Source organism: Ylistrum balloti, unplaced genomic scaffold (assembly GCF_031769215.1).
Source record: "Ylistrum balloti isolate Yb309-2 unplaced genomic scaffold, AGI_CSIRO_Ybal_v1 Utg370794, whole genome shotgun sequence".
Taxonomy (NCBI): Eukaryota; Metazoa; Mollusca; class Bivalvia; order Pectinida; family Pectinidae; genus Ylistrum; species Ylistrum balloti.
This window is the reverse complement of record NW_026782463.1, coordinates 1,204,836-1,222,885: the sequence shown is the minus strand read 5'-3', so window position 1 is coordinate 1,222,885 and position 18,050 is coordinate 1,204,836. Positions and strand designations below refer to the sequence as shown.

Sequence of the window (18,050 nt, the reverse complement as noted above, 5' to 3'; positions counted from 1 at the left end):
CTGATATTCAAATGAACAAATCTTTATTCATTTTGCTGATTATAATCCAGAATAACAAATCAGATATATGTATGATATTCATTTCTGGTGACTGTATTCTGCAAATTTATAATTCATATGCTACATAAAAGTGTATTAACTTCTTCAAATGTGTATTATAATATATTTCTTTTATTTATGAATTAAACTCAAACATGCATCGGTACATAACGTATATAACACCATGTTTTGGGTAATATATCAACCATTGTTGCTCCACACCTATAATTATCAACTGCCTTTTTATATTTATTCGAGAATGGCGGCAGTTCCGTTTATCTCTGGTTTTGTTTTCTTCGGCGAACTGTTAGTTCTAATGACGAGTACTAATGCTGGCAAAACAGACAAAACGGTAAAGGTTAGGCCGATACCGAACGCCCCGCGAAGACAATGTACTCCGTAACAGAAGAGTTCCTTTGGGGCGGTGATCGCGTTCTCATACAACGCACCAAAAGTCTCCTGGAGAGCAAAGCAGAACAATGCATTGACGAGGATTACTATGCCCCAGTTTCTTCCGAGATTACCTATGTACAAAATGTCCGTCATCAAGGCTGGTCCGAGTGACCACATAATAGCGTTGCCAATGCCAACTAAGATGGTGGCTATGATCAGCATGGAGAACACGTCAACCAACAAGAGGAACAACATCTGTGAAATCACGAAAGAGCCAATACCTATCAGAAGCACACTCGACCTAGGAAAGGTTCCAATGTACCTGTCCGAGAACACTCCTATCAGAATACTAACCAACATGATTGTTATAGGAATTAGAAGCACGAGCGTGGGATTGTGTTTTTCTAGTCTTACACTTGTCGCAATCTCTGTTAAGTTATTCGTCACAAACACTCCGACGGAAGACGTTAAAATAAATACCCATAGTAATGCTTGGAAGTTGCAGTTTCCGGCCAGTCGCTTCAAAGTCATTGGCTCGTCCTTTTCCACCATTATGTTCAAGTCGTTTGGAATTATTCCGTTGATATCCTCATAAGACACTGCATTTTTTACGCTCTCGGTGTCCTCCGGTAGCATTCGCAGGAACAAAATACACATGACGTTCACAACAGCAAATGATACAGCCAAAAGGAGCATCATTTGTGGAAAACTTTCAAAGTTTTCTGGATCATCTCCATTAAATACGTGATAATATATTAAAGAATAAACGAATGGACTTCCAGCGAAGAAGACGTTAAGCGTTCCCATGACCTTGCCTCTTTGTTGATGGTTGAAGTTGACGAGATTAGTATTTAACGCCACCATGTATGTGAATACAGATCCCAGACCTGTTAATATTGACGTTTTGAAAATAACTAATTAAACATTTATGTACCAGCATTTTCATTTCTTGTTCTTGACACAATAACTTTTATCGTTTTCTTTGTACGGTGAATTTATTATTCAAGTTTGAGTTATATGCAAAAGCCGAAGTTTGAAAGGGATATCCCTGCTCAAATTTCCGGGTACTCTATACAATATATTCTTTATTCTACACCTTTGGAAAACCCTTACTTTCAAAGCGCTGACAGCACTGTAATATCTTTCCTGTGGTCAATGCGGACTAACAAACTTAACTGAATAACACTGGCCATTTTAAAATTACATTTTCTGAAAATCGAAGCTTTCCAATGAACTGCTTAATGTTTGAAGAAAAATACAAAACAAAAAAAAAAACCCTAATATTTCTCCATTTTGTTCTTGAACATTATAAAGCAAATATAAACTGAAAAAAGAAAATCGATATCTTAAAGTATTTTATTTATGAAAAAAATAAATATAAAAAATACAAATTGGGTTATATTTATATGCAGTGGACAGTTTTCAATATTTACACTTAAAATTCTCACTTAGCACATAACTGTAAAAACAAAAAACAAAAAAAAGTGAAAACAAAAAATCACAGAAAACCTTGTTATCCTACATTTGTGCATTTACATATAAATGTATTCCTAGGGTAGGTTGCCTTCCTTGCCTAATCTAACAGTCCAGTTGGAGTACTATTGCCATCCCGTCCCACTCTCGTCACTTCGGTCACTACTGGAGTCTGACCATGTATCGATAAAGTTGACATTGCGACATATTTTTCATACTACATATAAAAAAGAGTTCCCTTTCGCGCAGCTCGAAATTTGACACCCCATTGCAAAATGCCAAGTACAGAAATAAGTAGTTACATCACCACAATAAAGTGAACATATAACTGGTGTATTACGTAAGGTCGGGTCTCCTTAATGTAAAAATCGCTTTGAATTTTCATTTTCTAAGTATCTTTTTAGGAGCATATGTAACAATTACGTCACGTAATAAAACAAAGAATAGCAAAGAATTCTAAGAATATCTAGCCTTTCAAAATTCATGCATGTAGTTACTGTGAAGGTTATATATAGCTGGAATAAAAGAAAATAAGAATATAATCTAAAATATGAAAGAAAAACTTATTGCATCGCACGAAGTGAAATCTACACCTTATTAAATATAGATGACTTTAGAGAGAACTTTACAATACGCGTCTCCTGGATTCAATATACAATGCGTTTAAGAAACCACATTTGGGCACCTTAATGTGTCATTTTGACCATACCTGCCACAAAGAAATATATTCCCATCAGCCAGCTCCGAGCGCTGTAGAAAAGAACAGACTTGGAGGTGGTCCACAGAAACAGGTACGAACTAACACCAAGAACGAGGCCTAGGGCGGAAGTCCAAGCGGGCCCGAACCTGTCAAAGAACATTCCGGGGAGGAAGCCAACTCCCTGACCCACATACAGCAATGAGGATTGAAGTTCCACTGAAACAAATCTTTCAATATTATTACTACGGAAACATCCTGTCCTGTTGATATTTTGTCATCCCGGTGGTTTTAAAGGAGATCTAGCACTGTTAAGGAGTGGTTTCCATAGAGCTAATGAATCAAGGATATCATTTTAAATGATACAAAAGATATATTAATGTTTTCGTTCCAACTGAAACATCTCTATACTCGTTTATTATATTCCATATGGAAAAGAAGCTCAATTAAGTTCCTAAATATACATGTGTATCTGATAAAGACCATTGTCTGAGCAATATGTTCGTAATACCTTACTATCATAAATGACATTCACATCTGAAGCATCAGTGCTGAAGTTTCTTAAAGGGACATCATGGTAAAAAACAATTTTGTTATTTATTGTACACGGTTTTTTATATATATATATATATATATACTTCCATTTACGTTTTTATGCCACCCCGACATTCACAGTCTATTTCTAATGTTCAGCTTGGCAACTTCTATGGTTTGGAAAACCCCTCTCAAATATAGCGCTATGGTTTTGAAAACGAGGCAGTTCACTTTGTAAACACAAACACATGTTGGCGGGCAGTAATAACAGTAGCAGTAGTGGCAGAGTAAGTAAAATCCCATTTTTCAATACCGGATTTTGTTACGGGTGTCCTTAAAAAATCTACATATCCGGACTGTTGATCACCACTACAGGGTTTCCTTTTTATAATTATCAATTAAGCTCTATATGTATATTTCAGCTAAACGCATCTGTCATTGTTCGTATGGGATACACTTGATATATATATATGTAATAATTGAAAAGATCAGCAAAACATCGTTTTACCGTGATGTCGCTTGGTTATTTAATATCAAAGTCTAACCTTCGCGTTGTGTGTAGTTAAACATCCTCTTGATAGTTCCCAGGTAAACATTGAATACAAAAACGGATCCCGTGACAAACTCCCCGAGACAACCTAAGGCAAGACCCAAGAACTTCATCCATCGATGATCACAGCAACACGTCACCATCTAAAATATAAATAATAAGTGTTGAAATATCAATGAGAAATGTAGTCATTTGCATGACCACGTGAATCGTCCTTGGGAGCAAGTAGTCCTGTTTCCTACGACTGTAAGGAACCTGCAGTGCTTCCATCTCAGCCAAAAAGAGTTGATATATATCGGATATCTAATGGTTCCTTTCAAGTATTATTTATATATTTCACAATTACGATAGAATGCATGTTATAGACTCATGAGAAAGTTTCTTTTATTGTATTTTCAAAGGAAAAATAAAATGCCGATATCTTACCTATTTACAGAATTTTAATTCGATGAAACCATAGCAAAACATGAACAAAGGAAAAGTTTTAAGGAAGATTCATGAATACATAAAAGAACAGGACCAGATGTTCTGAAAGAGTTAGCGTCTTTGTCTCGTCGATGACATCTGCCTTGTCAATATTGCTTTAACAAAATACAGGAGAAAAAATCCAACAGCGAAACTCTAATAAACAGTAAGAGAAAATAGCCACCAACGAACTCTAACAAACACACAGGAAAAATAACCATAAGCGAGGCTCAACCAAATACCAGATGTAAAAAAACAACGATACTCTAACAAACACAAGAAAAATCATCCAACAGCGAAACACTAACAAATACAAGGTGGCAAATAACCAATCACGAGACTCTAGCAAACACCAGGGGTAAAATAACAAATAACGAGACTCTACAAACACCAGGGGAAAATAACGAACATCGAGACTCTACAAACACCAGGGGAAAATAACGAACATCGAGACTCTACAAACACCAGGGGAAAATGACGAACATCGAGACTCTACAATCACCAGGGGAAAATAACGAACATCCAGACTTTACAAACACCAGGGGAAAATGACGAACAGAGAGACTCAACAAACACCAAAAAGAAAATTAACGAACAGCGAGACTCAAAAATTACCAAAAATGAAAAATAGCAACCACGATCTTCTAACAAACAACGGGAGAAACATAACCAACAACGAGACTCTAACTAACACTAAGAACCTATAACTCTATAAAAGAAGCGTGAGAACAAGAAAACCTTCTCATTTAAACCTAACATACATTGTTGCAAATTGTGTTTTAAAATATAAACGAGAGTAAAAAGGATGATAATGCATGCCATTTAAAAGGGAGTCTAAACTGTGGTGACAAATAACTATATGGAAACATCTGTTGTCAGGCTATCAACAGATGTAAACAAAGTAGCATATATGTATATCACATATTTGAATGTCATCTATTATAAAAAAGAATATAATACATACACTGATTTAGCTGACTTGATCACGGTAGAATGAGGTGATATTTCTTGAAGCAATCTTATAATACTCGACCATTCATAGACATTTTCTTATTAGGAAACAACAGAAATCAATAGCTCTCCTATATCTCTTTTACCCCACTTTGTGTTATGGTTGTGTTATCTGTATTAGCCGTACATGTATTTGTGGAACCTCGGAGTATCCTTTCCCATTTATATATAGAGACTAGAACCAGCATATATCAGATATCATATATACAATCTAATGAAGCATCAGAGGATAACGAAATGAATGGAAGTATTTTAGTATTTAATTAGGGCATGGGTCAAATGTATCGATATTCTGCAGGTTTTAGAAATATTTGCGTCAATTACGGATATGATTTACCATCAAATATTACATATAACGCCAAACTCTATATTGATGAATATTTCTTATTACAGTGATGTTACACGGATAAATTGTAAGTACGTTCTCCTTTCTACCTCTGTGTTTTATCTATAGCCCAGAACATTTAACAATCTCATGGAATCAATGTATTACTTCTTTGTTATGAACAAATAAGTGCCCTTTCCATAAGCTATCGGTATTCAAGGGATATTTAATAGTAGCAGCGTCTTGTTTCAATACAGTATGTCGATCTAGATTTCTGATGCCTTACCATCACATATGTGTCACAGATAAACCTTAAATATGTAATACCGAGAGAATGTCAGAGAAATTATCATAATGTTAAGAAATTACACACATCAGAAGAAGCAATAGACATACAATAATACGTGATTTAAGTTGATGAAATACGTTCGTAGATAAATCTTATAGAAACAATAAGTTATTTCCCAGCGAACTTAAGCTAAAATGAACATTAAAGCAGCATATTAGAGTAACAAGAATCATTATTATGTACGGGTTTCTTTTTATCTAATATATGACATTTATAAAGCCAAGTTTTCAATACTATATCTTTAACTACTGAGGGATACAGAAACTATTTTTATCTTTTAATGATTGATATCAAGTTTACACTTCGTATGAATCCTAAAATCAATCGATTCAAACTAAATATCGATGCATTCGAGGATATTCAATCCACGCATACAATGTTTGAGAATACTTTCTGTACTTACTCCATCTGGCGAATGCTTTCGGACGTGGTGACCTATTTAAATAACAACTTGCATTATGTATAAAAGATTAATATATATAAATATATATAATGTTCTTCGTATATAATCATCTTAATCATGTCGATAAAACTTCAATACATGACAGTGTACCTTTTTTTGTTGGTGCTGATGCTATGGCGGTGCTGTAGTCTGTTGTGTATGCCTTGTTATGATGAACACACCTGCTGTAAAGATATTCTCGCATATAGACCCGCTGTTTGCTATAGGTAGACCCATTAAGAGTACAACAATCTGTGATTATATCTATGTGTTTCATGTCGTGTGTTTGATGTTTGTAAGTATTCTAATTGTTATGCCGGTACACCTTATCACATATTCAGGTAAAAAGTCTATGTCTGGATGATAAATGCATATTAAACAATGGCGACTGTTTTCCACCAGAAATTTATATTGTATATAACGAAAGAAGAAAGTCGTTAAAATTTTCTGTTTTCTCCTGCACGTGTATATCATTCACATATCAATATCACAAGAGTTGTCTTTCTTCCATAGTAAATCGATGTTTTTGTTCAAAATACTGTACAGGACAAGTTATGTGATTAGTTTCCTTATAATAAAAAGAGACAATTATTAAAATATTATATAATTGTATAAAATTAATACATAGCAAAGTCACACTGAAACAAAAAAAAGTACCAAATTCATTAGAATTAATACAGAAGGACACAGTGATAAAGTCAATAGCATTAAAACAATAGAAAAGTAACAATGTCGAGAACATTGATACAAAAGTAACAATGTCGATAACATTGATAACAATGTCGAGAACATTGATACAAAAGTAACAATGTCGATAACATTGATATAAAAGTAACAATGTCGATAACATAAAAAACACAGAATAGTAACAAAATTAATAACATTGAAACAATAACAGTTGTAGTTAAATTGAGATCTGTTATCAGCAGTTGAAATGAAAACAAGGTAGGAATGAATATTAATATGAATCAGCTGTAATAAAACGTCGACGACATACACTCATTTCCAGCTGGCGTATACAGAAAGGTAACTACCGTCATTTTCAGTTATGCTTTAACTATACTGAGGTACACACTGACACGGTGTGTGTAGCATGTATATTGTCAGGTCACCGATAAATTCAATACGTATGCACCTAAATAAAGAAATTGCATTATTTCATTATCTAGATCGAAATCATTAACATTTTAGGTCATTTTTAGCAAGAGATTAATAAAGATTTTACACGTATATAACATTGTAACACAAAAGTAGTCGATCTACTTCGTGTGAATTCTATCAGTTTATTTTTAAATAAGACGAAAAACCTCTCAGGTTTAAACATGACGAACAAAGACACCCAACTGACTATGCGTCCTTTAATACCAGAATACTTATTATTATGGTTCAGCCGAAAAAGTTGGTCGATGTCTTACCATCTTGTACACTACGTACGTCAGTGCTAGTACACTCTACACTGGTAATTTTTCTGATAAAGGTGACAGTGTAGTCATCGAAACGTCACACTCTAATCTTCTCTTGGTTGTATTTTCAGATTTTTTTTATTGACATTACCAACCCGAAGTAAATGTTCAGAATAAATATTGAAAGTAAATGTATCAGGACTGTGAAAAAGTTCTTACTTAGCTGAAAGTTCCAATAAATAGATAACACCAGAGGTTTCAGAACAATCCATAATGGTCCGCATTCCTGCAGATTTTCTTGTCTCTGCTTTTGAATTAGATAAGTATTGAATACGACAGGAAAATACACGTGAAATACTTATATTACATATTATAATTAGCATCCTTCAATATTGTGTTAAGTACGACTTGCCAAGTATTTGCAAATGGAACTCACCTTGTTATGTGAATGACACTGTAGCTCTGAAGTCAAAGTTTTGGTTTATCACTGTAGAAAATACGTGTTATTTATGATTGATTTCAATATTTTAAAACTGATATCCTTTTTATCTTTTGTAGGTACTACTGAGAGGTTCGTTGGACTGATGACGATTTCATGTAATTTGTAATCATATATCTTAGACGAGAATAGAGAAGTGTCAAGGAATGTATAATGATAGTACTGTCTCCAGTCGAAACGCCAACAATGTCCTCAACTTTCTCTTGTTGTGTGAAACGTTTGTAGCATTTATGAATGGCCAGTAAAACGTTCGTGTGAGTCATTTGGATACACAGAATGTCGCATCTTTGCAATACATATTTTATCGTCTCATTATTAAAAATGAAATCAAAGAACAGATGGCATATTCAAATCAGCAGGCTTTATTGTACATCATATATATGTCGCTGGTAAAGATATATTAGTTTTGAACTGGACGAAATATGATAATGAATGTGAATGCTTGAATTAAACGGGTATATCATCAAGTTTTATTAAGCTTCCGAAAATCACTGTTTAGTTGATATTTCACCAAAATAAGCGCTGCAGTTAGTTCCCTTCTTACGTGTTGGGCAACTCAAACTAATGTATGCCACCCGAAAAGACTAATAGGATATGTATCGTGTATAGGAAAGTTTATACCTTTTGAAGCAATAAACATTTATTGGAGTTGCTAGTTGAGCACTCTTGATTTAATTATGAGTTTTACGTCATATAATCAGAATCGGGTTTTTCCCACGAAAAGATGTGTTATGATTATGTCCGGAGTTCCACAAAATGTTTCACAAAGTGTGTCTACAATTAGAACATACCTTACACAATAAACTTTTGATATCTCACTTCAGAATATTGTATATATACGAGAGTCGTACTTCATCTGTGATTTGTAATGTTATTTGTATGTATATATACGAGAGTATATATGCATACCCCCGCTGGATGAGAGGCAGGGAGGATGAAAGACTCACATGGACAGATCTTATGGAATCGACACGGACTGCCCAATTGACTACGAATATAGCACCACAAACAGTTACCTGCTCATGCGGCAAGGTCTGCAAGAACCAACATGGTCTGCGAATCCACCAAGGGAAATCTGGATGCCAGCGTGCGAGGCCACGTGGACAGCGCATAGCCGGTATGGCTAGTGAGACGCAGGAGTACCCCAATCCGGACTCAATCCACAGTATTGATGAACTCTCCGTCTACGAGACAACGCAGGATGTCTTCCAGGACCCAGAGGTGGAGGAAGAGGACCCCCTCCAAGATCTTCCTAGGTCCCCAGTAGATTGCAGCCAGGAAGCAGAGCGGGTAACGGTTTTGGAAAGACCTGGCCACAAGGAAACCAAGGATCAAGTGCCCCAAGGCACTAGACAGGAAATCATGGGAACTCCTAGACGAGGACTTAGATACCATCCTTGAAGCATCCATTCAAGGACCAGTGAACCGGAAGCTATACACCCTTGCCACCTGTGTTTACTCTGTAGTAAAGGAACGGATTGGAGTAGAGGAAGCTAAAGTACGAAAGGAGCCACCAAAGCCCAACAGATGGCAATCCCCCATTGACAACCTGGAACGTGAACTCAAACAGCTGAAGCAAAGGTACAGACAAAGTCCACCAACTGAGCGTCTTGGATTTCCCAGCCGAGTGAGTACGCACACAGCTGAAATATCTGTGGAAAGCTTAGAATACAAGGAGAAAGGCACGGGAGAGAACCAAGAAGAGATTGGCATTCACAGCCAACCCATACCCCAGTGGAAGAGGTTGAAAGATACCTTCGCGAGACACGCTCTGATCCCAGAAGAGAAGACGCACTTGGGGACCGTGAACGCATAGAACCAGCAGCGCCTCCAGAGAGAGAGATCTCAAGACTTCAGAGCCAACATTTGTAGAAGTGAAGGAAGTTATAAAGTTAGCAAGATTTGGTTCAGCTCCCGGACCCATTGCTATCCCGTACATCATTCCTCACAGCGAACAAGTACATCAACACCTCTGTCCAGAAGGGAGGAGTTCCCGGTTTCTCCGGTTGTGAACAGCACACCAGCGTCATCTCCCAGCTCGTGCGCGAGGTGAAGACAGGGAAGAAGGACCTCACAGTAGTCTGTCTCGATCTTGCCAACGCTTACGGTTCAATTCCCCACCAACTTGCCTTCACAGCCCTCCAACACTACCATGTTGGTAACCAATTAACGGGCTGGCAGACGTTGAAGAAAGGGATTGTCACAGGATGCAAAATCTCCGTGGTACTCCTTGTCATGGGAATGAATATGATGATCAACGCTGCCCTCAGAGAGACCCATGGACCAAAGGCGGAATCAGGGATACATCTACCATCCGGCCGAGGGTTCATGGATGACCTTACCCTCACCACAACCACCCATGTACAGGCAAGATGGATGTTGACAGCCCTGACAAACATTGCATTATGGGTCAGGATGAAGTTCAAAGCCACAAAGTCCAGATCTCTAATCATTAAGAAAGGGAAAACGTCAGATACGTTTACCTACGAGTACAGGATGAGGAGATCCTGTCAATCACAAAGATTCCGATGAAGTTCCTTGGGAAGTGGTTTGATGGACGTCTTCAGGACAGGAACAACGTCAGGAGGCTTGAGATCCAGGTGGAAGACGGACTGAAGAAGATTGACCGTAGCAACCTTCCTGAGAAATTCAAAGCCTGGCTATACCAGCACGCCCTACTACCAAGGCTAATCTGGCCAATGATGCTGTACGGGGTACCCAGCTCGACGGTGGGGCCACACGCTATCAGATATACATGGATAAGGTCCGAAATATGTATGACGGCGAGCACCATGCTGATGATGGAGGGCGATGAACAGACTACTGACGACAACCCATGGCGAATCCAGGGTCTCTGGTCGGCAGTACTCTGGGGCACGCTCAACGGGCCTGAGGAAACTGGTTAGGGACAGAAGAGACGCCACGGACTCAGTAGTATGTTTCTCACTTTTACCAGGGCTTAAAAACATGAGAGAAAATTTCAACTTGTCAACAGAATCATTATACAAACTCAGCTGAAAAAACATTATAGCAAAATATGAACACAAAGTCTTATGAAAAAAAATATCAAGGATGTTAGATCAGAAGAATTAAAGAGAGCGCGTCTTCTGATTTATCAACGACATTCGTCATACAAGGCAAGTAAGTAATGTGATGTTCCCAAATGAGAACAAGGTCAACAACAACAGAATCACTCGGTATACTAACGATCATCAAACTCGTCCAACATCCTATTGCACCAGAAAATAGATTTTTTCCCCGTTGAGATTATTATGACTACTATTATAGACTTCACATCATTTTCAAAACAGAGAACACTTGGTGGCACGTTATACTCTTGTCCTTCCCGATACCAGCTGTGTAGGTGTTTCAGTGTGTTACCCTCTTTTTTCCTTGGGAACCTGTGTAAAGAGAGTTCATCTCTAATTTCTTATCATTAGGTTCTGGCAAAGATCCTATAAAAATCGACCCGCTTCCACGCTTAAACGTGTACCTTAACACTACAGTTGACAAATGGTTATGCGATATGGCAATAAAAATGAAAATAAAATTCCGACGTTCTTCGTCCGGTCATCTAATCTTCCTAATTGGAGAATTATCTAAAAAAAAATAAGTCCAAAACAAAAGAAAAATTTAAAGGTGAAAACATATATGTATTCATTTATTCAATTGTCAGCCAATTTTGTTAAAGACAAAAAAAATGTATTGGTTTTAAATGATTTGAACAAGTTCAGACTTCATGTTCTTATTTGTTGGTTAGAAATACGACGATCGTCATAGTACATTAGTTTCGGCAGTACGAGGATCATCATGGAGTCGTTATAATTTGATTGTCATTATGGGGGACTTAGATTTTCATCTCAACAATGAAATGTTAATTAACCTATTTTTAGAGTTAACGTTTGTCTTGCTTGTTATTTTTTTTCAAGTTAAACTAAATATAAATGAAAACCTGTTTTCCTATGAATTTATTCACGTAGAAACACATCATCCTCTATTTGCTGAATGGAGATGAAGTAGGGTACGCCACATTGACCTTAGATATGCAAAATAGATTTGCCAGAACGTACGTGTTTTTATGAGAATTTAACAGACCGTTTACCACCTAGCGTTTATTTTCCTATTGTCGAAGTAGTTATCCTGTCAATATGTATAGGGGTCTGACAGAAACTGCGTGCACTTTATGTGTTTAATTACAAAATAGATAAGACGTGTCCCGTGTAACGATCGGCCAGATAGGAATCGACTGCCCCACCGTCCACCCACAACCGACTCCGTCCCTGACATTAACACCGAGCGCCCTCTAAATCGGGCGGATCTTACCCCGGGCCAACGGATGACAGCGTGTCTTATGACATTTACCTTCAGTGGTCTATTAACATTACATTTTATGGCCAGAGAAACTGATTTATTTTGTCACTAAAATAAATGACAACAAAATTAGTCCGCTAAATATGGAATGATTGAAACATCATGCTACCTCGTGCTACATGTGTGTACACGACCCTGGATAAAAAAATTATGATATCAAGTGTAATGCATTGCTTTCACCATCAACGAGAACACAATTATATTGAAAAACCTATCATCAGCTGATCAAACATGTCTTATTTCTCTTTAATTCACATTATGATTTATGCTTTTATCTAAGAGTAGATTTTAGTTTACAAGTGGCTCTAGGAACATTCCCCTTGCGGACTAGGGATCCATTTTCGTTGTGGGATAGGAGTTGTCCGGAAGTCGGATCATTATGGAAGAAGGTCCATCGTACCGACAGGAGCTATATATATTCTTTATTGCACTAATTTGTTAAAAATTGCCTTTAACTAAGAAAGTTCAAATTTCATTCCTGTCTCATCGATGACCGTAATGATAAAGGTTCATATGCTTTCACACAAAACTCCCTCCCCCGTCCCTGACCCCTACCGCCCACACCCATACACCTCACCCACACCCCGGTACACCAGTGCACGGACTTCAAAGTTGGGAATAAGCGCACCGGTGCTACAGACAGTGATACACACGTAATGCTACGACGGCCGAGTCTGTATCAAGCTTGCGTTTGATGGAAGGGAAAATTCCATCAGAATAAAACAGTTTTACACCTAATGAAATTATCCCATAAACATATATTAATAGCAATTTATGAAGGTGTTAAATATTTTTATAGAAAATCACGCAAGCGAGCGATAACTGTGTATAGTATTGATTTTATGAAAGCTTAACTATTTTTGACGAAATAGATTGTGACATTTGTACAATAGTTAATCATCTGCCGTCAAACATGAATGCCATTCCCGCCAAAATTTTATGGCGAGCCGTTGCTGTCGTCTGACCGAACGTACAAAGTGGTGATGGCGCGGGAATAAAATATGTAATACGGTGATCACTGTTGATCTTCGTATGTATGTTTTGTTTATGTGATTATTTATATTGATTCGTGTGTCTGTCACTCAGAAGGGATCACAACCAGTTTGCTACATTTACCACACACTAATCGGTTTCCCTAGGATTCAGTCTCTCCTGCTGTAATTGGCTACAGACTCTCCCAATATATTGTCCTGTTATCTTAACGAAGATGTAGTTAACACTGCCAGTAACACTACAATTTTTACATACAAATTACATGTATATATTACATATTTCACTCATGATACCTGTGTCCTGTAGACCTCCAAAAACTTGTCATATGGACGAACAGGACGAGTGGTAATTAGTATTTATGAAAACCGTGAAAAATGATTGAACATGACACCGATATAGATAAGCTGAATAACCATTATGGCTGACAGTCCTAGATCGGCGAACCTGTTCGTTGTACGCTCTTTAATACAGCTCTTGAGGCCACAATGCAATTAAATAATGAGAAAAGCATGAAATGACACAAAATTAGGATGTTGCACTGTACCCGGTAAACTTTGTGTACAATTAATGTGTTATATGTACTTAATGATTCAGCCATGTTTTGGTTTGATTTCGTGTGGACCAGCATCGAGTTCAATACTTAACACTGCATGTTGAATCTTCTCAATATCAACTTCATTTGTAAGTCAACGATTAACAAGACTACTAGCCCTGATGAACGCTTTCCACACTAACAAAAACTTTTTAATATAAATCTAAATAATCAGTATTTATAGATTACTTAATATGAAGCTGGATTTCATTCACCTTTTCGATTCCATTGGAACTTTGATGATGGTGTTTTTAAAGGACATAAATAAAGCCTAGCAGGCTTTCAAGAAAACCATTTATAACAATTAGAATCACCCGGTGATAAGGTACAATGTAATTTAAATAAACATCATATCTACCATTTTAATCTTCATTGTTGATATAGCCTACAGACCAGCATATTCTGTTTTACCTATGTTGGAAAACCCCTAACGCTTATCAGCAAAGCTCTGGAAATCGCACCTAAGATTATAGTAAGATGTGATGTCGACTTATTGCATCTACTAATCATTTTCATTTTTATGTTAGGAATACTAACTAATATCATAGATGGAATTACTCGTATTGGGCCGACCAGATCCGATCTAATCTTACTGGGCCGACCAGATCCATCCTACTAGTACTGGGCCGACCAGATCCGATCTAATCTTACTGGGCCGACCAGATCCATCCTACTAGTACTGGGCCGACAAGATACATCCTACTCATATTGGGCCGACCAGACCCAGCCTACTTATACTGGGCCGACCAGATTCATCCTACTAGTACTGGGCCGACCAGATCCATCCTACTAGTACTGGGCCGACCAGATCCGATCTAATCTTACTGGGCCGACCAGATCCATCCTACTAGTACTGGGCCGACCAGATCCATCCTACTCATATTGGGCCAACCAGACCCAGCCTACTTATACTGGGCCGACCAGATTCATCCTATTAGTACTGGGCCGACAAGATCCATTCTACTAGTACTTGGCCGACTAGATCCATCCTACTAGTACTGGGCTGACTAGATCCATCCTACTCATACTGGGCCGACCAAATCTGGCCTACTCTTACTGGACTGAAGAGACCGACTGACTCGTACATTGCAAATCAGATCCAGCCTGCTCGTGGTGGTCCGACTAAATCAAACCTACTCTTACTGGGCAGACAAGATCCGGTCGACTCGTACAGGGCAAATTAAATACTTCTCGTACTGGGCCGACCAGATCCGGCCTTCTCCGACTCGACAGTCCAGATCCGACCTAATAATACTGGTCTGTCCTGGTCTGGCCTACTCGAACTGGAGGGACCATATCGGGCCTCCTCGCACTGGGCCAACCAGCTCCAAGGCTGACAAGATCCAACCTACTTGTACTGCGAACCACATCCGGCCTAATCGTACTGGGCTGATCAGATCCGACCCTCTCGTACTGGGCCGAATAGATCCTGCCTAGTTGTAGTGGGCCGACCAGTTTCAGCCTACGCGAACTGGGCAGAGCTGATCCATCCTTCTCGCACTTTGCCGCCCATATCAGGCCTACTCGTAATGGGCCGTCTAGATCCGGCCTACTCAAACTCGGCCAACCAAATCCGGCTTACTAATACTGGGCTGGCAAGATTCCGACTACTCGTACTGGGCCTACCAGGTCTGAACGACTCGTCCAGATCGGCCTATTGGTAGTGGACGGACCATATCTGGCCTACCCGTACTTGACCAACCAGCAATCGTCAAGCGCCCACATATTTGTTTCCTAACCTGGTTTTATGCTTATTCTGCTGTATGTCACCTTAATGCAATATGGAAACACATTTCTCTTCAACAGGGAAAAATGCATACATGGTATTCTGTGATATTTCAAAGGATTTTGATCGGATTAAGCAGAAAGGTTTGATTGTGACGTTAAACTCTTACGGAAACATCTAGAAATCATTCATTTTGCCAATTGTAGAATATGCATATTAAGTATGGAGATGATGTACTGAATTTGAATAAGAAAGTTAGACAAAGTCCAAAGAGAGGCTGTTCTTATTATAATGGGCCACTCTTTTTTATGCGCGTATCGAAGGTGAACTATTTGAATCAGGTTTTCATACTCTTCCGAATCGTAGAAAACGTAGTTCAACTTTTATATAACATGCACAATAACTCCGGATAGATGTAGTGTCTGTCACACGAGGAATGAGAAACCATTAAATTTTCTTTTTATTGCATTTTAAAGGAAACATCAATGAAACCTAATGTGAACCTGGAGCAAAGCCAGTGTAAACAAAGTTCAGGATATATCAGCAAAGTCTTTGACGACAGATGGTTTGGCGTTGCGCTTGACAATAAGACGACGCCATTTTGAATAGACTACTCTACGTTGTTTTCTATTATCTTATGCTGTTGTCTGTTAAGAATCAATTACTATACCCAATGTGAGAAAGCCAGAAATGAACATGGCAATTGTTTGATGGAAATCAAACGTATCCGACCTTGCGTCCAAACAGGGAGATCGGCGAATTTCGATACAGCCAATAAAAAACACCGTTCTGGTTGGTCAGGGCTGCAAAAGTTGTATCATCAATGGAAATGTTACTTCATCACTAGTGATGGTTATAAGTATTTTTATCATATTGATAAATTTCTGTTTTTCACCGACAAACAATGTAATAAATGCTTAATGCATAATGACTCTGTGAAGACAAAACAAAATTGTATTTCGAACATTCGAACGAATAATAATATAATCTCACCAGTTATGAACCCGAGAACGTTTTTGAAAGTTTGCAATCTTAAAAACCGAGAACATCAATGAGATCTTGATTGGAATCATGTCATTGAATATCAATATAGCTTTGATCAGATATTGTGAGAAATATCGTGTCAGATTATTGGAAAATCATTAAAAGTTTATAGATCTCATTTCAGGCAAAGGTTGAAATCATTTTCCGAAGCAACCGTCCGTTACTGTGATTACCTACCATTCATTCCTTCCGACCGTCCGTCACTGTGATTACCTACCATTCCTTCCTACCGACCGTTCGTCACTGTGACTACCTATCATTCCTTCCTTCCGACCGTCCGTCACTGTGATTACCTACCATTCCTTCCTACCGACCGTCCGTCACTGTGATTACCTAATATTCCTTCCTTCCGACCGTCCGTCACTGTGATTACCTACCATTCCTTCCTACCGACCGTCCGTCACTGTGATTACCTACCAATCCTTCCTACCGTCTGGCCGTCACTGTGTTTACCTACCATTCCTTCCTACCGACCGTCCGTCACTGTGATTACCAATCCTTCCTACCGATCGTCCGTCACTGTGATTACCTTCCTTACGACCGTCTGTCACTGTGATTACTTACCATTCCTTCCTACCTGCCGGCCGTCACTATGATAACCTCAAACTTCTTCCTACCGACAGTCTGTCACTGTGATAACCTCCCACATCTTCCTACCGAATGTCCGTCACCGTGATTACCTACCGTTCCTTCCTACCGTCTGGCCGTCACTGTGATTACCTTCCATTCCTTCCTATCGTCCGTACGTCACTGTGATAAACTCCCACTTCTTTCTACCGACCGTCCGTCACTGTGATTCATACTCTTCCTTCCTTCCGACCGTCCGTCACTGTAATTACTTACCATTTCCTCCTACCGACCGTCCGTCACTGTGATTACCTACCATCCCTTCCTACCGACCGTCCGTCACTGTGTTTACCTTCCTTACGACCGTCCGTCACTGTGATTACCAATCCTTCCTACCTGCCGGCCGTCACTATGATAACCTCAGACTTCTTCCTACCGACCGTCTGTCACTATGATTACCTATCATTCCTTCCTTCCGACCGCCCGTCACTGTGATAACCTCCCACATCTTCTTACCGAATGTCCGTCACCGTGATTACCTACCATTCCTTCCTACCTGCCGGCCGTCGCTGTGATT

General features: G+C 38.6%; 1 protein-coding gene across 1 annotated transcript; it reads right to left on the bottom strand.

The window, feature by feature from the left end:
* Positions 1–288: 288 nt before the first annotated feature.
* Positions 289–1,296, bottom strand: LOC132558543 (uncharacterized). Its single transcript, XM_060223120.1, has one exon. The coding sequence runs from the start codon at positions 1,294–1,296 to the stop codon at positions 289–291; it is 1,008 nt and encodes a 335-aa protein (XP_060079103.1).
* Positions 1,297–18,050: the final 16,754 nt, after the last annotated feature.